This window comes from Apus apus, chromosome 2, assembly GCF_020740795.1.
Source record: "Apus apus isolate bApuApu2 chromosome 2, bApuApu2.pri.cur, whole genome shotgun sequence".
NCBI classification, from domain to species: Eukaryota; Metazoa; Chordata; class Aves; order Apodiformes; family Apodidae; genus Apus; species Apus apus.
The window spans coordinates 8,711,417-8,735,269 of NC_067283.1; the positions used below are offsets into that span (position 1 = coordinate 8,711,417).

Below are 23,853 nucleotides of genomic sequence, written 5' to 3' on the forward strand. Positions count from 1 at the left end.
TGTTTGTTTAGATGATTACTGTGCAGCACTTCCCTGAGTGAAGAAAGCCAGAGGTGTCACACACTTATGTCTGTGTGATTAGTCAAGGAAAATTCTGGGTTGAAGTTGTTAAATACACTTTTAAAAAAATCCAGTTTAAAGCATATGCAACTCTTTGGAAAGGTACTACTATCCAAAGGCAATAGTAGTAACAAATGGAAAAGAGCCCAGGACTAAGCGGTTATTTGGCTTAAATTATTTTGGTCAGTTAAAGTTTTAACTGTAGGACTACTTTTTTTTTTAGTTAGTTTTTTAAAAATTTTGGGGAACATACTTTAAATATGGGTATAATGGTGTCCCAGTGTTTTCTAAAAAAAAAAAAAAGTGGTTGGCAAAGTAGTACAGAATAGGTCTTGGAAGATGAAATGAAGTGTTAATTTGATGACATTGCAAGGGAACAGTTGACAAAGCGAGACAGATTTGGCTTTGAAGATGCAGATTAAAGTTTAAATCTTCTGTAAGGATATGTTGCAGGACTGAAAAATGAAATGAGAAATGACAATGTCAGCTGAACTTTTAAATATATCTGGTGGAAGGAAGATGATACGTATCTGTTGGACAGCATGTGTGCACTCACTGGTAACTGATAATTTTTTTGGCTCTTGGAAAATACTGGCTTGATTCATAAGAATATTCATATGTACTTCTGTGATCAGATACTTGGTGTTGGTGCAGCTAAGGTTTCTAAGGGTGAAGATAAAGGCTCTTTTGGTGACGGGTTTCATAAACATAAACTGGAAGGTTTAGAAGTGGTGGTCTGTGAGGTTTTTGGGAGTGATTCATAGCTTCATATTACTTCACAAGTTCCTGTGCTATGCAGCCATATTCAACTTCTTTCTAATTCTAGAATGATTGATTGAAATATAGAGGTGGGTGTGCTAGTAGTGACAGGGGACTTTGAGAGCTTATGGTTGCTCATTAATTAGTCCATTGATATGATTAAGGCAATGGCTCCCAAACTTTGATTCAAACTTTCATATAAAAACAGAACCAGAGCAAACATGTTGAGTGTTGAGTAACATAAAGGGTAGATCCAAAGAGCACAAAGACTCTCTCTTCACAAGCAGCTACTTGGAGAAGACAGGAGGCAACAGCTACAAGTTGTACCAGGAGAACCTTCACTTGATGTAAGAAAGGCTTAAAACAGTAGGAGCAATCACTGGAAAAACCTCCATAGGGACAGGATGGAGTCTCCATCACTGGAGGTTTTCCAAATGTGATTGGACAAGGTGCTGGATAATTTATCTCATCTAGGTGCCCTTTCCCACAAAAGGTTGGACCAGAGGATCTTTCAAGGTCCCTTCCAACCTTGACTGTTCTATGATTTAGTGATCATCTGCTTGTAGTGTAACAGAACACCTGTGTTGTATGGATTATGAATTTTTTCTTGGTATTTGCTGCAGTCAATATACAGATAGATTTTAATCTTACATAGGGAGAGATGGTTACAGGGTAAGCAACAGACCATCACTAAAACAAAGCAAGGGCCACTTTCTTGACTGTCTGTCATGCAGAAGTAAGGGAAGACTATTCAACATTTTTTTCCTTCCAGATCAAATCACTTCTGGTCTTAGAAGTCTTTGAATGTAGATGTCTTGAGGCGTGAATCATGTCAGAGAATGGGGTGGAGGAGGACCTGAAGAGAGCCCCATCTATGCATATCTACTGCATATAGAAATATGCTCGGAGTCCTGAACCAAGAGTAGCTGAACGGGTGTTTCATGACCTCTGACCCTGTTACGTTATTCCTCCAGCTTGAAATTAAGGTGTCATGAGCTTGCTTTCCCTTTAAGTAATCTGAGGGCTGGTGTTGTGCTCTTACCAATGTAGTAACTTTAAAAACCTCTTGTGAACCTGTTGATAAAAATCAGAAAAAAGTTTACAGTACTAGCACAGCAGGCACCTCTCTCTGTGTTGTGGGTCACTATCCAGTTCAAAGGTGTAGTAAAAAGTCTGCAGTGTGACAAATTCACTTGAATTTATTGTGCTTCATGCTGTTCAGCAGCAGCATACAGGAACTAGAAATGGTTTTGGCATTTGTGCCACCCACCTAGAAAGTGGGTGGAGTGCTGGCCATATGTTGCATCTGACTTTATTAGGTGGACTGGTGCAACTGGTCACTATAACTTAGTGAATATGCTCACAGTGAAAATCTCTGTCAAAGGCCTGTAGAGATTACAATTAATGAAATAGAGATACATGATCATGAACTATTGGACTAGAGCCAAAAACCCATTACTATTTGAACTAGCTTCTGCCAGGCAGCTTTGCTATAAAGCATAGCATTTTTTAATCTCTTTATGCTTCTTTGACAAGCTTTTACTGAAAGTCATCCTCTTCTGAATGTTCATTCAGGTATTCTAAATTAACATAGCCTTAGAACCACTTTTCTTTTTGCCAAAGCCAAACCATGCCGTAGTGTATCAAATACTAAACCTCAGATTTTAGATCACACAGAACTTCTTCAGAATAATTTTTGATTATTGTTGTTGCTGACTTGATGAAAAAACCTCCAATTAAATAATGTGATTGATAATCTTATATTCTGCTGTAGTGCAGCCTGAGTTTTAACTGTAATTTTTGGTGGCTGTGAAATAATGCTGGAGCGTTTCTGGAGAGTTGCAGTTTCTCATTAGCATCCAAAGCCATTTGGGATCTAAGTTCATGTGGATTTTATTTAAACTCTTGGCCTTCATTCACGGTTCAGCATTTGTGAAGCAAGGACTGTGACACTTCTAAAATGTTATTCCAAAGTAAATATCGTTTCAAATCCAAACAGAGTTTGGAAGAGTTCTTGTGGCTTGGTGGATTGAGTTTGGATGTAGTGTATTAAAAAAAAATAAAGTACTATTTCTTTCAAGCAGTGGTTAGAGAACTTCAGTTCTAGGCAGTGTATCATAATTCTGTGCTTGCTTATTGCTAGTGACTTGCTTTGCATCATAGCAAACTTTTTTAAAAAGTTAGCTTTGAGAAGGTAAAACTAACATTTCCTGTAGAAATTACTTTTTCTACTTTATTTCTTTGAGGAAGCTAAACTATCCTATAGGAGTAAATATGAAATACACTAGTTGAGGAACATGTTAAGCAATTGTTACGTTGTTAATAAATACTTAGTCACTGAATACTTAAGGCTTCTGTGAGTAATTGTTTACTGGTATAAAGACTGCATGATGTCAGTTCCTGAACAGATAAACTGTGTGGTGTACTTGTGCATGTGTGTTCTTGTGCACAGTGTGGTAGTAGGGGTGAATGTGATTTTTATGATGGGCTACAGAGTTTGGTTATCTATCATAAATGAGACTGAATTTGCAGTGTGCTTCATAATGTGTTAGGTTTTATGTCACTGACCTGAGTTCAGGAGTTCCTGTTGACCTTGTGCTTTTACTGTTAGATGCAGTTGTGGCTTGTTACCAGAAGTTTTCATTTAACTTGTGCTTATAGAACAGTTACCATTGCCAGCCTTTTTTTTTTTTTTTTCTTCCCAACATGGCTGGTCCTCATGAAACCTGTTATTTCTCTGCAACACATAGCAAGAGATGCCAAAATTAAGTGAACTCTTGGGCAGAAACATAGGTCTGTTTATAAACGGTATACTCTGTTCCTGAAAATCCAGGCTTTATAATACCTATATGTTGTGTAACATTTTGCAGTGAAATATGAAGGAAAATACTGTGTAGAAATAAACTGTGACATAAAGATAAGCTGGTAAGCTGGCTTTAATCTTCAGACTTGCACCTGAAATGCTATCAAGTTTCATGTTGAGTGTTTTAAATATGATATCAGAGAATGGGATACATAAAGATGGACTTGCTACATTCATCGTTAAATCTAAACATAGAGAAGTGATGTTTTTTTCATGTGGTAAATTACTTTTTCCTTCTAGTTTTCTTTTTCCTTTTTTTTGAAGGTTAATAGATCCCTTACCTGTTCTGCCCAAAAGCAGTGCAGCTTAATTACTTTGTTACAAGACCTGCTTGTAAACAGCATGTACCACTTTTTTATCTATTGAACTATTGGATCCTTGGATAAGGAGGAATCTTGAATGCTTTTTCAATGCCTAAAACTAATAGTATGTTTGATATTCATGAAATGAGCTAAAATACAAAATTTTTAACTGTTAAGGAGGCTCATGGGATGACATATGATTCACGTTCCAGAAAGCGTGCAGGTATATTTCTGGGAACATGGAGGCAGTCACCAAATTTTTTTCCTGGTACAGAAGTCTTGGCCATCTCATTGCAGGAAACTGCTCCATCTTAGCAACAGTTGCTACGTAGGACTACCTTTTTAGGCTACGTTGGTACCATTTTAAGATGTTAAGAGCTCTGCAGTGTTCCTGCTGATTCACCTCCTACGCTGGTGAGACTTGGTTGTGTAGCTTAGGGCTTCCATTTTACAGAGAAAAATTATTAGTGAAGGTTTTATTGAAAGGGAGTCCACAGAGTTAGGAACCCCCATCAACATAGCCAAAGAAGAAATGACTTATTTTCTGGATTGCCAGTGCGGATGATATCTTCTTGTTAAGCAGGAAAAAAGATAACAATTCTGGGCATATATTACAAAACCTAAAAGTAAGCTGCATAGAACAGCACTGCTGATGCTGCACCAGGGTAAGTATAAAGCAAAAAGGAATCTTTTAGTGTGAGGAAGCAAGTGTTTTGCTGTCTTTGTGCTTATTCTGTTTCACAGCTGGCCAGAGCCTTGGGAGACAGGCTGGTCTAACAGAACAGGCAGAGTCAGTCTGTGCAGCATTCTGCCAATTCTATGTTGGTTTGATAATGGTGATTTTCTCAGAGCTGAAGTGGAAAGAGCCAAGTAATAGATTATTTCTTTGTTTCTCTGTATAACTGGTCTGTCTTCCTTACTTACTCATTTAGTGCTTTTTTGGTGTTTGTTTTTTGGGTTTTTTGCCTTCTGGTGCTGCCAGGAAGTTAGACAGGGGTCTCAGTGTGTTTAGTGATCACCTGTCAAAATCTTCCCGCTGAAACTTAGCTGATGTGCACACTTGTCCTCTTGGTGATCTTTGCCATGAGAGCCTTGAATTGAACTGAGGAGCTGTAGCCTGCGCATTGTGTGCCTTAGCAACAGTTGCTGCCTTTCTGGCCTGCACCCATACTGCTGGAAGTAACACAAAACCTCTTCCAACCTTTTTTGTGCTTAAAATAAGTTCCTGGATTTCCCCCTCCTTTTTTTCATTCTCACCTCCCACAGAGTAATAATGCAAACTTTTTGTGCTCAGCTGATGCTGAGTGATGTTCTTTCTCTGCAAGTTAATGTTTTACAGGCACTTAACCCTGCTTGACACAAACATTGACTGAGGGGAGTTTCTCATGGAGAAACATCCATAAATGTTAGATGCTGATTGCTATTTTCTGGTATTTTCCAGTGTTATGGCCTAGACAGGTGGAAGATAAATGAAAATATGTGTAGTTTCAGAAATAGGAAAAAAAAATGATGTCCCACTGAGGTTTGCTAGGTGTCGCATCGCACTGCAGGTATTAAGGCCTGTGTCCATTTCAATGCTTGCTGTTTCACCAGGAGCCAACAATGAAGGCTATTTGTAGATGGGTGAATGTTGTGATCTCCTTTTCTAAAGGAGAGCTATGACCTGGTTTAGGTCCTGACAACACTTAACATCAAAATGGCATAATTTGTAATGCTATTTGTCAGTGTCAGCTGTCACAGAACAAATAAGCATAAAAAGGAAAGGTGGCTCCCTCTGTCTCAAAGATCCTTATTGGAAGTGTGTGAGAAGTCAGGGAGACAGAAGATGAGAACAGGGAGGTGGTGGGGACCTGTATGGAGCAGTTCTAATTAGTTACAGTCACTACACATGGATTAACCAATCTTTTTTGAGGCTTTTTTATACACCCTGCTAGAGGGGACATGCAAAAAGGGCTTTTCATGGCTGCTGTTCAGCTTTGGATTTTGATAGGAATTGCTCATAACTAAGGAATAGGATGTGAGAAATTTGGGGGTGTTGGAAGAGCTGGAGGGTAGAGGTTTGTGATTTTGGCTGAGTGGGGGTCCAGGTCTACACTACAGGAATTGAAATTGAAGGAGGTTGCAATCTGTAGATGTTTGGGCAGAGAAACGTAAAACTGTTTGTTCAGTGGTGTTGGCCCATGTATATTAGTTTAAATATAGGAGTTGATTAAAATATAAAAGTATCTGTAGGGAGTAAAGGGGCAATCTAATCAGGAAAACTGTTTATCTGTTGTTTTAAAACAAGAATGTTGTCACACTTGACTCATGTTGCATTGTAATTCATACTGAGCAGTCATATTTTTGTAGCTATTTATTATTGACATTTCTGTTTTGAAAGCTCTGAATTTAATGACATTGCAAGAACTGAATTTTCTTTTTCATGTTTTTACCTCCTTATCAAACTTATACTTGTCACTAGCACCTGTATTTTGATTATATGAAGAAGTAAGTTTGTCATTTCATTTGGGGAATAATCACTAAAAGATTTAAGAGCTGAAGGAAGATTTGGTTGTGAAGGTTCATTAAAAAAAACCACAAGCAGACACAAGAAAACAGTTGATCCTTGGCACTGTACTTTGGTCAAAGAGTTCAGTGCTGATAGAATCAGGAGAGTGACTTGATAAATGGCATATTAGTGTTCACCAGTTCAGACTGTAAGGACTGGATTGCAGAACATTAAACTGCAGCCAGTTTCCTCATGTGTTGGGCATAACTTTTATTTGCCCACCTTCTTAACTCTTACAGAAGTCATTAAAATGTGTGAAAAGACACTAAATTTGTTGCGTGTTCTCTGTTGGTCTGTAGCTACATGATGGGAGAGTGTGGGTTGAGTATTTCTGAAGGTATGTGCTTCCAAATTAGAGATTATGAGATACCTGGATACACAGCAGTGTTAGTATTTTTAGGTAGCAAAATTATAATTTGCAGACTAAGCTATGCAAGAGTAATTGGTGATTTGATAGGCTAAAGTGAGGATACCTCTTGAGAGAAATATATAGAGCACCAGTTTTATCTTGGAAGGGATGTGCATACTTAAGGACACAGACTAACCTGCTTCAGTGACTTCTAGTGTTTTAAATGCCCCAGTTGAGATAATTGATGGTGCATCACACCACACTTCCCTCCCCTTTTTTGGGTTGCTGCTACCACCCTGTCTTTTTTTCTGAGGTGAGGTTGTGGCCCCCAAGGCAAGCATCAATCTGGCACACGTGGTTCCTTTTGCTTGTGTTGCACGTGAGTTCCATGCATTTATGGCAAGCTCCTGTCTCTGGCATGACCTTTGTGGGTAACATTTTCCAGTGATTTATCGCATGGTCTGCGTGTTTTCCTTGGGTCATTCCTACCTCAGTAGTGAGGAGAAGCTATATAGTACATTGTTTTTTTTAAATTATTGAAGCATGTTGGTATTTATCCAGTTTGCTCATGTTAAAATGGAAAGTGCAAAATTATTTTTGCATTTTCTAAAAAACAACATCCCCTGCCCCCAAATCCCACCCAAGTAGTTGCTTCACTAATCTTTCATTTTGGTAAGAATTATTTAATGTAGTCTCCTTCTTTACAGATGATGACTTTGATCAATTTGATAAGCCTGGTGCAGAAAGGTCTTGGAGAAGAAGAGCTGGAGATGATGACTGGGACAGGTAGGTAGAATATCTTCATGTTCAGTTTCTGTACATTGAATTACTCTGCTCTATTTTCCCATTCTGGCATTTTGTATTCTAACATCTTTAGATACTAATGAAGATGTTGGTTATTTTACATGTGTCAGGTGATGCTATGTTGTGCCAAACAAACTTGCCTGAGGACATAGAGTGTGCTATGAAGAGATACCATTTAAAATTGGATAAAACCAAAGTATTTTTGGGTACAATTAACTTTGCAATTAATGTCCTCATTTTCCTTTTTAATATTTAGTAGATCTTAGTGGTTTAAATAGTTAGATTTTGCTAGTACTTTAGTTTGCCCAACTTGATTTTTTTTAATAAAAAGTAGTCTTTGAAATTTTTATGCTCCGAAGTTCTACTTCAGTTTTTACACTGTGAGAGAGTAATGGGGTTTAGGGATGGGCTTCTATTGAAAAAATATGACTGTTGTAAAGATTTAGAAGTATGCATGAATTTGGGTCTTTTGGGAGAATATAAGAGCATGATCCTTTATGTGAAGGCACCCCAGCTGGGAAAGACTTGAATCAAAGTGCTGGCTAAGCTTGCCTGTTCTTTCTGTGAGAAAACTTCTCACTTTTCTGTGTTTTGTTTTTATTTTTTTTTTAAATATTATTCCATTTTAGTAATAGAGAGACTTGGTCAGACTTTGCTAGTGGTTTTTGCTGTAAAAAGGGGAAAAAAACCACATTCCAAACAGTTTTTTGTCTTTTCCAATAATCGCTCAAGTGATTGTAGTAAAAAAAAAAAAGTTACACAATGTAGTTTTCCACTGAGCTGAGCCCTTGGAGTGCATCAACTACTCTACATTTATTTGAATTCCAGAGTTTCTTCTTGTGTGCTTTTCTGATAGATGAAGCGGGTAGTTTTCATTGCTCTAGGAATAAGAGTGAGTAAGGAATTTGTACAGCAGCTCATTAGCCAGGGTGTTCTGCTGTGTGCTGATGAGAGGTGCCTTCTCTCTGTCATGCTAGCACAGCTGTTTGTGGGTTGGATGGTATCTGCATCAAGGAACTGATCTGGTTTGAGAGTGTAATTCAAGTTACTTTTTCAGGCTGGGTCACTGTACTGTGCTGCCTTCAAGCCCCAGCTCTGGGTATTCAGAACTACTGAAGGCAACATTACTGGCAAAATGCTTTGTATTAGAGTATTTTCTGAACTTTCTGCCTTTGCTGAATTCATGGTATAAATAGGTGGGGTCTTATATGCTGGCTGGTCACGTTTGTATTTAGCTGTCCTACTATTCCCACTTCAGAAAATTTGGAAGAGTCAGACCGCTCTTCTATTGGAAGTTTAAAGCTTCTTGCCAGTGGTAATCTCCATGTGGCAAGGTTATTTTTATAGGACTTGAGAAAGGTCATAGAGTTTTCACTAAGCTGAGACTTTGAAGTGTACAAGGATTCAGTTTTAGAAAGTTTTATTTATGTGTTTGTTATTAGCTGCATGTAATTTCAGATGATCAAAAATCATAGTGTTTATTCTTTAGTGAAATTTTCAGGGAAGTGGTTTCAGGTGCAGGTCTGGAAATTCCAGAGTTTTGTCTTGCTGATCATTCAGAAAATGTTTTTTACAATTGTATCTATTAGAATGTTTTTTCACTTACATGGTTAGAATTTTTATTCTTTTTTAATATTATTCGCAGAATCATAGAATGGTTTGGGTTGGATGGGACCTTAAAGATCATCTAGTTCTAACCTCCCTGCTAAGGGCAGGGACACCTCCCTCTAGACAGGTTGCTCAGAGGCCCATCCAACCTGGTGTTGAACACATCAAGGGAGAGGGCACCCACAGCTTCTCTGTGCCAGTGCCTCACCTGAATTCATAATTCTTTTTAGATTGCCAAGCTTTCTTTGGAAATGCTAAATTTAATAGTTGTCTGGGCAATTTCAAATGCTGCACATGGTTATGTTGTCACCTAATGCAATTGCTTGGATTTTTTTAACTGCTGGTCTAATTCAGTATAGGTGGAAGAAACCCCAATGAATACACTAGGCTTGTTTTTTTGATTGTTTGTACTTTGTTTTGCAGCCAAAATAATTTTTTTTTTGTGGGAGAGAATAAAGGGATTATGCCTAGCCATAAATTTTCATCAACTATCAACTCTTACTGTGCTGCTACTTAATTGAGTCCCATTCCCATGTTATTGAAACAATTTTGATTTTCCAGATCTCTTTCCTTTATCAAAAACTGGGGCATGATAACTGAGGGTTGGAAGGCCCCTGTTATTTGGGAGTACAAATGTGACATTGTTCTTGGAGAATTTTTCCCATTACATTTTTTTACAAATTCTTGTCCTGAAACACTTGTGTGCTTGCTACTGCTCATGTTTAATGATGCATGCTCATGAAACTGGAGGCCAGAGAGAGCCAGTCTGATGTCTTTAGCATGGTCTGTTAGTATATACACTTATCTCTGTAACTAATCCAAAGCTTAGGTTTGGGAAAAACATGCAGTTCTGCTGCTCACCTGTGAGATGACAGGGCCCATTCAGTAGTTGACTTGTACTGAAATTCACTTGTTCTTTTCTGAGATTATTCCTTTCTCTATGCTGGTGGAAAACTTGCCACTTTGTGTTGTCTTTTTTATTGCTGTTTTCCTCATTTGGTGAGCTGAATTTATTCAGTGGTTGAAATGTTGAGTATTGGGAGATGAGGAAGGAGGGGAAAAGGGTCTCTCTTCCAAGAGCAGTGAGTGCTCATATTCATCTTAACCCTCACTTCCTAGAATTGTGGTCTTGATGATAGTGCAGGTTAGTTGCCTTTGGAACTATCACAGATGTGTACTTCTATTCCAGTTTAGTGTGGCTTTATATGGTATCAGGTTGCCACCACCCGCTTTTGTCTGATTCTCAACTAACTTAAGATCTTTTAGTACTTTTTTTTTTTTTTTTTTAATGGTAGCTCTGGTCCCTCTTCTTTCTAATAGAGAGCTACAGATTTGGCTGTTTTAAAAGAAGCTTGAGTTAGGTCTGCTATACTGTACAGGCTTTTTGCTCTTGCTTAGTTAATTCAGAAAGTTACCAGCGGTGATTTTTCTTCTTTTAATTTACAAAATAAAATATTGAATGACATTGCATATATAAGGCATTCTGTAAAAGGCTTCTGTTTCTGTTACGAGCTTCATTAGTCTCCTAGTGTGAATTCTCCTATCAAGTAACAAGCCCAGAGCTTTAAAAAAAATCTAGAGCACATATGCAGTTACTTCTATTGACCAAATTTTTTTTTTATTTTTCTTTTAAAGATCACAGCTAGAATGTTTTTTAGTAACATGTTGAATAGCCCTGTGTTCAGGTAGTTAATCTAATCTTTCTTGTTCTCAGTTCCTTTTTGATCTGATTTTTACTATCTGAACTTGTTTTTCATTTTTTAATGCTGCTATAACACATGCTCTTGCTGTCTTTTGGAATTGTCTAGTGCAGTTTTATTAAAAGCTGTCAGTGCTAGGAAATACCTTCAAACCTTCTGGTACATTTGTTGGATTACTGGCAGCTGAAGAAATTAGTGACTGTTTCTGACTTCAGTTTTGGCTCTAAATTCTTCTGAAGCAGTTTGTATTGCATAGTTTTCTGTGTCTCAAATAGAGAGCTTAAATACAGTTAGTTTGCTGTTTGGTGTGTAGGGTATGTTATATGTCCCAGTTTTTTCTTTAATATTGCAATGACCACAAAACAATTGCTATTTGTTAATGTTCAGCCATTCCTGGAACTGTTTGAGATCAGTAACTGTAGATAAATACTGTGTACTGATGATAAACATGATATTTAGAGCTGATTTGGAAAATCATCTGTTCTCTTCTAGCCCACAAGATTTTCATTCTCTCTCCCCATTTTTTTCTACAATAACCAACTCTGCAAGATTTATCTATCTGCAGAAACAACTTAGAGCCTTGATTTGTGTCTTCCTCATTTTAAGATACTTTCTGTAGTAAGGAACTTCTAAAGATATTTCAGTTTCATTCATATAGCCCATTCTCACTTTGGGTTATGTCATTTTTAGGTAGTATCTAAGGTATGGCTTTTTGTGTGATTTTTTTATTTTAGGTAGAAGTAGGTTCACATGCTTGAGTAACACCTCAGATTTCAAATTGCTGGCATCTCATTTTAGTTTTAGGACATGTATATTCTAATACAGGCATTTGTCTGTAGTATGTGTTTATTATAGAAGGGAAATCTGTTTATTCCTGTCACTAGGTAATTCTTTCCTTGAAGGAAGAAGATTAAGCAGTTGTCCTAAAGCTTAACTAGTCTGGACTGTAGTTCTTTTGTAGCATCCTGTTTATGGGACAGAAACCGTGTGATGGCAGAAGTTTTGTAAGTCAGGTACTTCCATGCTTTCTGAGTTCTTAGGCATACTTACAAAGATGGTGAAAAATGCATCTGATTTTGTCATCCTACAAATGTCTGCTTGACTTTACGTTAAATTTGAGGAGGAGGGAATGAAGTATTTATGCAAGATTGAGGCTAAAGTGGCTCCCACACCATCTGGCCTCCCAGTCCATCCTTGCTGAACTATGTATTGGGCCACATGGTGGCCCCTAGTCTGAGTTTTGCCACCAGGACATAACTGTCTTCACTGTTTTTTTTTCCCCTGGAGAGGTAGATGGGGAACAGCAGTTTGGGTAATATACCCAAATGCCCTTGAAGGGAAGGATCCGGAGTGGGGACGGCTGTGTTTTAAATGCCTGCGCTTCGTGTAGGTCTACATGTTGTTACAGTTGGAAGGATATGGAAGGAAAAAAGCATATGGAAAAGAAATGACTGTGCAGCAGGGCTCTTAATACGTATGGTCTATTGTTTAATTTTTTATATATATATATTTACATATTTATATATCCTTTTTTAACTTGTGCAGACTCAGGCCTAGTTCTTCTCAAGTTAGTTTTTTAAGGCATATACCCTGTATGATGCTTGTTACTGTTTGCTAACGTTCAGATTCTTAAATTCGTTATGTTTTCCAGTGAACTTGATGATGACTTGCTCGGAGAGGATTTACTAACTGGCAAAAAGGTAGGAGATGTAAATTAAGGTGAATCATTACACATATTAAAATGTGAATGTTTTTCAACTTAGCACTTCAGTTATTTGGTATAGCCTTTTACGGTCACCTCCTCAAAGCCTGACAGCCACAGGTCTCTGAGATCTGCCCTGTTGCCAGAGCATTCTGCATCCAAGTTTCTGTTTCCTTTTGTTTCTTCAAGTGTGGCTTTTAAAAATGAAACTTTTAGAAATATATTTTTTTTATGAGATAGTATTTCTTCTCATAACATATGGTTCGAAAAGGAGATTCTCTGTACTCATACTGATTCAACAATTAAAAATAACCCATCAACCCAATTCTGTCTCCTGAGTGCTGATAAGAATTCTGGAGAATTCACTTCAACTGCCAGTTTCCTGCTTGTTAAAAGTTAGTCATCAAAATACCAGAAGTATTTACCAGAGAGTAAATTAAAGAGCAAACAGTGACATCTATTAAAGATCCACTCACTGCACACAATCCACTAGTGCATTGTCTAATGAGTGGGCAGAGGATTTCCCCTTTTACAGTGAGGGAGAATATGGGAGCAGCTAGCTTTGGACAACATAAATGAGTCCCTCCATGTCTACTATAGAGTCATCACTCTGATACCTATTTCCAAAATTATGAAAAGAACTAAATGTATGTATGGATTCACCAGATATTTACAGGAGAAGACAGGGCTTCGGTTTGGGAAATCAAAACTGGCTCTTTCTCCACTTCATCTGCTAAATGAATTAATTTAGAAAAGTGTTTTTTAAGTTTTAGGCAGAGATGAAGAGATTTGTTAAGACACCTAGATCTCATAAAAGCTGAGTTTAAATGTAGTTTTTTATAGTCACATTCTAAATGTTAGAAATTAGCTTATTAAATTTATTGTGTAAGTAATCACTGGTAAAGATAGGAAGTTCATTTGTCCTGTGTAGTGGTTTAAAAAAATAAAAGAATTTTGTGAGGACAGGAATTGGAGATGTGTGTTGTGCAGTTGTTAAAACTATAAGCAGTTAACATTGCATACATCTCTGTAGTTGAAACATGGTTTGATAAAGCTATTAACTCATCTTAGAAAAAATTAAAATTATCTGTATGAGTACTAACCAGTACTAGGTCTCTCCCAATGTATTATGTGTTTTTCTGCTTTTTCTATTCTTGTTCTCAGTTTCGCATGTTAAAGGGCTCTGAGCAGTATCTGTGGGTATGGGCTCATATGATGGAGTAATAATAGATTTCTCAGGAAGTTTTCCCTGAGCTATTTATGCTAAAGTAGTTGCTTCTACTTAATCTCATCCCTGTACTTTTAGATAAATCTGCCCTTCTATGACCTTTCTGCCCCTGTTACTTTAGGGGATGGAAATAATGTTGCTGAGCAAAACTGTAGTTATCTCTTCCTTTTGGGTATTTATTTAAAAAAAAAGTAAACAACTGGAAGTATGACTGACAAATTAGGTTGAATTCAGAAAAGGCTTGTTATTTTCTTCTGTGTTCTTCTTCAGTTACAAGCTAATTATGTTCAGTTTTCTTCATATCACAATATCCTTTTGTCCAGTCTCCTAAGTATCTCTCCTCCTTAGAGCCAGAAGTAACTGTTTTTTGTTGGTTTGTCTAGTGCATCAAGGTCACAAAGTGTTTAAATAAAAGCACTAAAGCTAACCCACCTTCCTGGTACTTCTCAAGGGAGTTGTCATCTTTGGCTCTATCTGGGAATGCGTAGTGAAAAGTGTTGATAGCCAGGAAAACTTGAGTTTTGTACATTTCCATAAGCCTGTACAAATATCTTCAGATTTGTTGTCTTGAGTAGCATATTTTTCTTGTTGAATTAGGTATTTTCATTTAAGATAATGGTGTTAGTGTGGAATGCATTCTTCATAAAAAATACTCAATGTTCAGAAGTTTCAATAGTTTCAGTATCTAGTTAGTTAAAAATTTATAACCATTTTTATGTTCCTGATTGACTTTTTCTGAAACCTAGAATCAGTCAGACTTGTCAGATGAAGAGCTGAATGATGATCTTCTGCAAAGTGACAATGAAGAGGAACAAGAATTTCGGTATCTCTTTTCTAAATCTTGTGTGTTGGCTAACTTAAAGCTATTAATGACTACTACTACTGATAACTATTAAGTAATAAACTGGATTTATTGGTATATATTTAAAATACCCTTATTTTTGCTTAGCCAGCTACTTAATGATGTGTATGTAATGTGTTCAGTAGCGTTGTTAGCATTTCACTAAAATGATTTTTTTGTTGATTTGAATCAAATTAATGTTTACTCAAATCTATAAAAAAAACTTTCAAAGAAGAGCCTGGTTCATCTCTGCATATAGAATTATTTATAAATACTTACAGAGCTCTTGTTCTGTGCCTTTGGTAGTGTTTTAGGCTTCCTTCTCCTGTAAAGTCTATTTCTTCCATCTTACAAAATACAAATCTTAACTCCTAAGACCCTGAGATAGAGCACCTCATAGTTTGCAAGGCTGGATTTGTGGCTTAAATATTTGTATATTATTACACAGAGAACATTTTATACAGAGTAAATAGAGTTGAGCAGGCACTTCCATGGGACTTCACTGAGAATCCTGCTCTGTAAAAACTCTGGTGATACAGCTCCACAACTGAATTATGGACATTACAGGTCAAAATGAGCATCCTGACATTTTACTTTTCAAGCTGGACTGAAGGAAGATGCTTGTGATGCAGACATGATGCAGTAACATTTGTGCTTTTAGTGGCCAAGTTTTGCCAACTTTTCCTTATTACATGCTATGCAGGCATGCCATGTGAAGGGGTACCAAAAAAAAAATACATCTATATAAATAGATATATAAAAAACATATATATAAAATACATATAGATATATATTATATGTCTGAGATCTCCTTTCTACTTTGGTTGGAATTAGAATAAGGAGTCCTGTCCCTGTGTTGGATTGATGAGGGTGTAGTGAAAATACCTCAGATCCTCATTCTCTCCATTGGCTGCTATTGTCCTTCCTATAGGAATAAGGGTTGGACCATCCCCTTAAAAGTGAGGAATTTCAGTTACTGTCCTTGCTTGGCTATGTAACTGCACAAGAGATGAAAAGGTATCTGAAGTGTGATAGTAGTGCTCAGTGGAAGCAGGTTTCTGTGGACAAGTCTTGCATTTTTAGCAGTTGGATTGCCAGGGAGTGAACACTTTGCTCCACTCCTTTGGCTATTCCATCTAACTCCATTTAATCTCATTTATGCCTCTATAGCTGGGAGGGTAGTGATAATCTTGCGTAATGTCTTGGTTGCCTTTTTAAGTCTTTACTGTCTGGTAGCTGCAAATAGCTCAAAGCTGTCTGGATCTTGTTCCCCCACACTTACGAAAATAGTTAATATTAGGAATTTAATAAATAATTAAAATATATCTTTGTTTTTCTTCTAGCCAGAGCCCTCAAATCAATGAGAGCTTTTTTGCCCCCTCCTCCCCCCCTTTTATAACTGGCCTGCAGTTGGTTAGTCACTCTTACATGCTGATGGCACTAGTTGTAAACAGTACATTTTGAGTTTTGCTCTTCGTCCAGATCATAATCTTTCCAGCTTTTATACTGATTGTTTCTTTCAGTGTCTGTGTCAATACTGTTGCTAATTCAGAATGTCTTGGGCATTTAAAGGGCAGTTCTTGACTATCTAATTTACATTATTTTGAATAGGATATTGAATCTGTCGTAAAAGCGTAGTTTGAATTCAAGATAATCATGAAGGAATGTTGTTAATGCATTTAGTAACAAATTATTTACTAGCTTATTTTGAAAGACTGGGAAAACAGATGGAGTTATAGTAATGTTGTGTATTTTTTTGTTAGTCTTGGAATTAAAATTGAATCCAGTCTGCTTTGGTTACCAAGCAGGACTTTTGCCAGTTTGACCTGCTAAACCATCTGGTTGGTTTGATTTCCTCTGGTCAAATAGCCTGCAGCTGGTGATAAGCTGCAGTACAGTCTGCATTATGAGAATACAGCATGGAGACAAATAGTGTGCAAGGTATAATTTTGTCCACCAACTTAGAGAATTTATTCGTTGGCTTTGTTTTGCTATGTCTTTGGGAGTAGTTGACTGTTATGCTTCAATGTCTGCTTTTTTTTTTTCCTCTGTACCATAGTTCTCAAGGTGTCACAGTTAGCCTCAATTCTACATCTAACTTACTTACGTCATATGAACTCTCTGAGACTATCAATGATCAATCAATAGAACATGAGTCTGAGTATGACCAAGGGGAAGATGAAATTGTTTATGACAAATCTGGAGCACCTGACGTATATGCTTCAGAGTATGCAGAGGAAGGACATTATGAAGGCAATGATCCTGACCTGACAGAAGACCAGATAGAATATGGGGAAGAGCATGGAGAAGAAGATGAAGTGCTAGACCTTGAAATCAATGAACCCCTAGATGAATTTCCAGTGAGTTTCTTTCTATTGTATCTTCAAAGATAACATTGCTTTACGTGCATAGGGTTTTAGACTGATTTGAAATCTGTTTACCTCCCTAGGGAGGAGGGGAAATTAGACCTATTATCACTGTCTGCCAGTTTCTTTATCTAGGCTGTGAGGAAGTTTGTGTTGACAGCTTGTTTGGCGGTAGGTAATGCTCCTTTGTTATGCTGGAAGGCAGTTGAGAATCATGACCTTGAGGATTGTATCCTTAAGGAAGAAAACAGCTTTGTGTGGTGGAGATACACTGCCAATTGTTGGAAGTACTTAATGCAAAAGCTTTTATCCAGGCTTTAGACAAGATCTGATAAAGTCCTTCGAAGGTGAAAAGATTATTGACCTGCTAAAGACATCTTTAAGGTGCTAATATCCCAAAGTGATTGATGTCCTGCTTGTTCATCTTTTTGTAACTGAGAACTGTCTAAACCTGAATAAAGAGATTGGAGGTTAGTTCAGAAAATGTCACCTGCATAATTCAATATAATTTAAACACCGTATTAGAGAACATGCATTGGCTTTAATTGCTGGTGAAATGATTTAATCTTAATTAAAACTGTATGTGATGTGTGAAGTATTTTAAAATATAAGCAGATTTAAGAAAGGTTTTGCTCATTTTATGTTTCTAATTGTTCAAAATTGAGCTCATTCATGTTAAAGTGCTTGCAAAATGTTTTTTAATTGTTTATATTTTTGATGGGATAAAATCTAAAGTTAATTTATATGTGCTATAGATTATTGTTTCCTTTAGTAAGAATGTACTGCAGTGTTTGCTACATGAATTTGTAATGGCAGGTTATAGAAGTACAGAAGTAGATGGGGCAAACAGTAGTAGATGGGATCTAACTGAAAATTATGGTTCTGTTTTGATAATATTGAAATAATTGTCTAGTTAAAAGCCCTGCTAATTATACTTTATAAGATATGTCACTTGACGTATTGACAGTTTTGACAGTTCTGATAGTCACAATATTTCTCTTCTAGTTCTGGAAACAGTAACAGTGCATAAAAATCCCATCTCTTAATCGTTTGTATTCTGTCAAGTTTGCCTGTGTCTTTTCACTTTGTGTTACTGCTTTAGGATGAAGATTACATGCAGTCATATAATGAGCAAGGAATGGAAGAGCAAGAAGAATATACAGCTGATGAGGAGCTGGAAGAATCCCAGGCAATAACAAATGAATCAGAAGAGGTATGTTGTGAATGTAATGGAAACTTAAATTAACTAGAAGTTTTTGTATTTGAATTTGTAGAATTGTCCATATTGCTGGGTAAGAACTGATGAAGCTTTGTCAGCACTGAGTTATCGGTAGTATTACTCTTTGTATAAGATGAATTGTGGTTGGATCTATATTGCCTGATGTCAGATCAGATCCCCTTTCCCCCTTGAGAGAGCACAAAATGCCCATATTTAATCTTAGCTTCAACATTAGAAATTTCAGGGACCCTTCTAGGTGGGTGAATGATAATACTGCATGCTCTCTGTTAAATTTCTAATAGCTAGAATGCTATCCAGATGGATAATTTGCTCCTGTTGAGAATGCAGATACAATTCTCAGGTATCCCATTCTGAGGAGGAGCATGAGCGTGGAAAGTTCTTTGTGTTAGAAGGCAAAAGTCAGATTGTTTGTTGTTTTGAAAGAAGTTGTGTTGGGAGTGAATTCTTGTGAGATTTATCTTAATTCTTCAATTAGGAAAAAGGATTAGTTCCTTCATTTGCAAGAATAAAGCTTATGCCAAAAACTGTCAAGTATATTTTCACTGTAAGAGTGGTATCATAGCTGTTATTAATTTGCAGCAAGTTCTTGATGTGGGATTTTTTTCCTTTCCCCACCAGGAATCTGCTTTAATATTACTTTTATTCCAGTTCTTAATTAAATAGGATTGAATGGATTACCTGCTGAGAAGCGTAGTCAGTGTGTTCCCTCTTTGGAGCTTTAACTCATCAGGAAATTAATTCCTCCAAGACACAGCACTGTTCTTCTGTGAAGTTCTAACAAATGGGTGTGCTGTGATACTCTAGTTGTAGCAAACTTAAAATAAACCAGCATTCTTTGGTAGGTGAAGAGAGATGCTTTGAAAGGGACCACCTGCATTGCAAGCATGACATCTTACACCAAATATACCTTAATGTAGTTAGTTCCCTACTTCTTAAGTATTAAATCTACCCTTCCAAAGAACTGTGAAACACTTAAAGCACTTGTTATTAATTCACTGGTTTGTAGACACTTTCCGTATGGTGTGTTGACAGCAGACTGATGTGTTTGTGCTGGCTGCAGCCCCAGTCAGTGAAATGCTGAAAGTGCTGCACATCATGTACAATTTAGTATGTAGCTGGGATTTACTGTCGAACTTAAGGCTTTAATAAATTACAGTTTCGTTTTCAGTTTGAACTAGTGACAGTTCTGTAGTAATAATGTCTGAATTTGTCCCTTTCAGAATTAAATTCCTTTTATTCAAAAGGTAACATTAATGTAAGTTTTTAATTGATGATGCTAGTAGAGCTCTTAGAGAACTTGTGTGTTGTGTAATGTCAACATTATACCTATGTCTTTATTCACTTTCCTCTAATGGGTTGCAGGTTGCTACATGTTTCTAGTATCCAATCTTTTTATTTCTTTGTTATTCAATATTTCATTTACATTGGTGGTTAGGGTCACAATTGCATTCTCCAAAGAAGGTTACCATTGAGAGAGAGAGAACCTTTATAAAGTATACAATCTGTTTATTACCTTGTTAGATGCATGCCTCCAGCTCTGAATAGGTTTTTTTTTGTTCTCTTTTTGACTGTTACATAACAGCACTCCTTAAGTCTCTTAACATTCAGTGCTTGTAAACAAGGGTAATTGTTGACATTCTCTTGTAGAAAATGCAACACAAAAATGGAACTGTAATAGATGTGGTACAAATAAATAACCTTATTATTTTTTGATTGAAATTTGGCATCTGAATAACTGAGAGCAAGCTGCTAGGAAAAAAGTGTTGTATTTTAAGCAGTTACCACATTAAATTTTGTAAATCAAGAGAAAAGGTGACTGACTGACTTGGGAACTGAAAGATGATGGGAGAAACTGGTGAATATGGGAAGTAAGGCATTCAGGTGGGAGATGTGAGGACGATGCAGGAAAAGTTTGTGTCCTTGGTCAGATCAGGTTCGAGTCATGCTTTTTTCAATTGGTATTTGATTGGGAACAGTGCTTAGAATTTGGATTTTGAATAAGTAACACTCCACGGATCTTCCCTGAAAAATGTATCAATGCTTCAGAAAATATTTTGCCTTGCAAAAGCAAGTACCTGGAAGTTTCAGCAGCAAATAGGTGTGCTAAAATAATCAATTACATTACTTATATCCTAAATATTTTTTGAGTAATAATATCACTAGTTACTTGTAGAAAATGTTCAGAAAAATGTAACCTCCTATAATCAGAATTCACAATTATTTTTGTTTTATATTGGAACTAATCTGTGAAGTATATGATAAGGGTTTCTCATTGCATAGATTTAAACCGTGTCTTTCATTATGCTGATAAGTAATGATGAAGACTTTAATAAAGGAAACCTTTCATACTGTGTACTGCTTTTCTTATGATAAAATGCAGACTTTGGGGGGGGGAGGGGAAAGGCCCTCGTGTCTCTGTGTTGAATTGCTTCATCTGTGTTTAGGCAAAACTTACCTGTTTTAGTTCTTTTGTTCAAGTTTGAAAACCCTACCTGTCAGCCTGGAGAAAAAATTATGTAAAGACTGGAAACGAAATCAGCCAAGTCTTAAACATATTTAGAAGCTCTTAGGTTTGGTTGGGGTTTTTTTATTCCCTTTTTGCATCTGTGGAGGTGACCTTGGAGTAGGTGTAACAGACTCTTATCTGCTCTGTTATTTCTTGATCCCTTAGGATTGAGCAATTGCTGCTGCTTCAGTGTTAGCGTCTGGTAGAAGACTCCACTGCTTATTTTCTAGGGTTAATAAAAGTTCTTTGTTTCACGTTTGTTATCTTCCTTGTGTAAGGAATCTGGTTTAGCCTTTACAACACTTACCTCTTTTGTACATCCTAGCATTCTTTGGCACAAAGCTTTCCAGGACACTTGACAATTCCATGTTCAGGAGAATGCTGTGTTAAGATCAGCAGTTATCATGCTGACTAGTGTTTTCTCCTGCTTTCCTTGGCTGTGTCTGTTATCAGTCCTGCAGCTGTGTGGTAAGCTGTTGGGGCAGGAGCACTCACTCTTGCTCTATAGCAGATCATAAACCCAGCATATGGAGTTCTGGTCACGGGCTGGGATTTATGGCCTTATTACTTTATGAGGATGGCAGAAAATTCTGACCTTGTGACAGAAGAAAGGTCGTTATTTTTCTTCATAAGTAAGAGTCAGCAAAGCTCTTTGGCTTTGTGCAAGGTGTCATAATGGGAAATGTTAAGCTCCCTTTGAGGAGAGCTACTAAGAAGCCTTGGCTGGCTAGTCTAGTCAAGTGACCTCAAGTGGTTCTTCAAGGACTGTTTATGCCTATGCAGAGATACTCATGGGTAGCAAGTATTAAAGAGAGTCCTGTAAGTACTAGCATGTATGATTTCTATGTTTGCACTTGTTTTTTCCTGTATAGATTTCTTTTGAAGTACAGAATCCATTCTTACACTGTCATCTTGGCAAAACAGCTCATCCTGTTAGACTAGAAGCTGGAAAATACGATATAAAGAAGTCTTGCATGCTAGAACTCTTGGAACTAATTGCAGGCAAAGTGTGCATGGTCCTCCATAGCTCTAATAACCTTTCCTGGAGCTATATGAAGAGAACACATGGTTGGTCAGATGTGTCAGACATGCTGGTGTCTCCATCTCAACTAGTATAAATCCCTTAATAATACATGTAATCAGGCTTGGGCATGGGTTAGTTAGCCTTCTTGAGCACTGCCATTCCCTGGTGCCTGCTTTTTCCTTAGCTCCTTGGATTATGCTTTAAAAGAGAGCAGGCAGCTCAGTGTAGTGAGAGCTTGTCTTGCAAAACAGCCACACCAGTTTTGACTTCCAAGTCCTGATCCTGAAGTGAAAGTTTTTAAAGACAAACTTTGGGATAGTAAAATTATTATCATAGATTTGATAGAGATACTGCTTTTCCTTTCTCTTCTGGGAGTCCCTCTTCTGAAAGTAAAAGTCTAACGCTGTCTTTCTCCCTTATCTTTGTTTGTTTTCATTAAATCAAGGTAGTGTTTTTTTCTTGCTAACATCCCTCCTCTGTTGCACTAGTCTCAACTGCCTGTCCTCAGAGTTGCTTTGATTTCACATGGATATGTTAATCAGACCGGTTGTGCTTAATTTGGGTTTGCTTTTGAGGTTTAAATTTCTTTGTCTTGAAGGATTTATTTTTTTTGCCTGGTATCCTGTCTGATTTTAGCTGCATTTCATGGTATGCTAAAGTTATTTATAAAAGGAAATATATTTTTAAAAGCAAGTCTTAAAGCATTTTGTGAACTTTGACTATTCTCTTAGTTATGTCTTAAAGTATTTTTGTGAGGTCAGGAGATGTAGTGCCTGAATGGCTGCCTGGAATGGATAAAACACGTTCCAAGAAAAGGAAATAAAATAACTTGAAATCAGTAGCTCATTGAAGCCGAATAGCTAAGTATACAGATAATTTATTCACCAGGCCAAAATTGGAGTAGCTTTGAGCTTCAGTTCATACAGTGTACTTAACTGTCTTTTAAAGTAGGAACTGTCTTGCCAGGTTCTTTCTCTGATCTTGCTTCCCGTGTTTCTGAATAAGGAAATTTGCAATCTTGCACCATTCTGCCATTTATTTTCTTGATTTGTGACATGATGTCCATTCACCTGCCTGACACACTTGATGTGTCTTTTTCATATAAATTACTGCACCAGTCTGATTAATTAGAAGATTAAACAATTTTTTGCTTATTGTATTTCACTAATTTTTAAACTGTCCTCAAGCAACATAGAAGTTAGTATGTATTGAGTGGCTTTGCGAAGAATTAAAATGCATGTGCAAGCTCTGAGAAATGAGCAAGTAGGCTTGTGCAGGAAATAACCAAATACACAGTAACCACATATTTTATGAAAATCATACTATATTAGAGCACTTCTAATTTTCTATTCCAGAAATCAAATATAACTTGTGTAACATTCTGAACATTACTTTTGTCATACTAGCACAGGAAAATTGAGAGGGATTCATTTTCGTTTGAGACATTGTTTCATCTAAATAGCAAAGAACTGCAAAGTAAATAAGGGCAAAGGGGGTAGCATTCCAATATACAAATTAAGTATATTCAGATTTTATCCAATCCTGTTCTTCACTCTCTCCATCAATTGCTGAATTAAAACTCTGAGATATTCAAGGAGTAGAAAGAGTAAAGACAAGTACAGTTATACATACCTAGATGAATAAAATTGGAGTGTAAGGTTATCTGGTTTTGTTTGTTTTTTGTTTTAACAACATGCTACTGACAGTTGTTAACAAAAAAAAATAATGAGTGATTTAATGTTTCTATTACTTGAATCTGACTGGATCTCAGGTTTGCATCTTAGTCAATTCAGTGATAAAATGTCATGCTGCACGCAAAACTAGCTCCTAATCTGATGGTGGTTCTAAGTGGGCTTTCCAAATTCCCTTAAATGTTGCAGCAAAATGGGTTTTCTCTGTAGATTTTACTATATAATTTATTATATGCTTCCTATCTTTACATTTGTAAAAAAA

The 23,853-nt window shown here is 36.9% G+C and overlaps 1 protein-coding gene across 5 annotated transcripts in view; it reads left to right on the top strand.

The window, feature by feature from the left end:
* Positions 1-23,853, top strand: part of RBM33 (RNA binding motif protein 33) — a 94,453-nt gene that overhangs the window by 1,775 nt on the left and 68,825 nt on the right. For all 5 annotated transcript variants that reach the window (XM_051609282.1, XM_051609283.1, XM_051609286.1 and 2 more), the window contains exons 2-6: positions 7,589-7,667; positions 12,645-12,693; positions 14,670-14,746; positions 16,824-17,124; positions 18,233-18,343. In XM_051609282.1, coding sequence (XP_051465242.1) covers positions 7,589-7,667; positions 12,645-12,693; positions 14,670-14,746; positions 16,824-17,124; positions 18,233-18,343 — 617 coding nt within the window. The remainder of the gene's footprint in view (positions 1-7,588; positions 7,668-12,644; positions 12,694-14,669; positions 14,747-16,823; positions 17,125-18,232; positions 18,344-23,853) is intronic.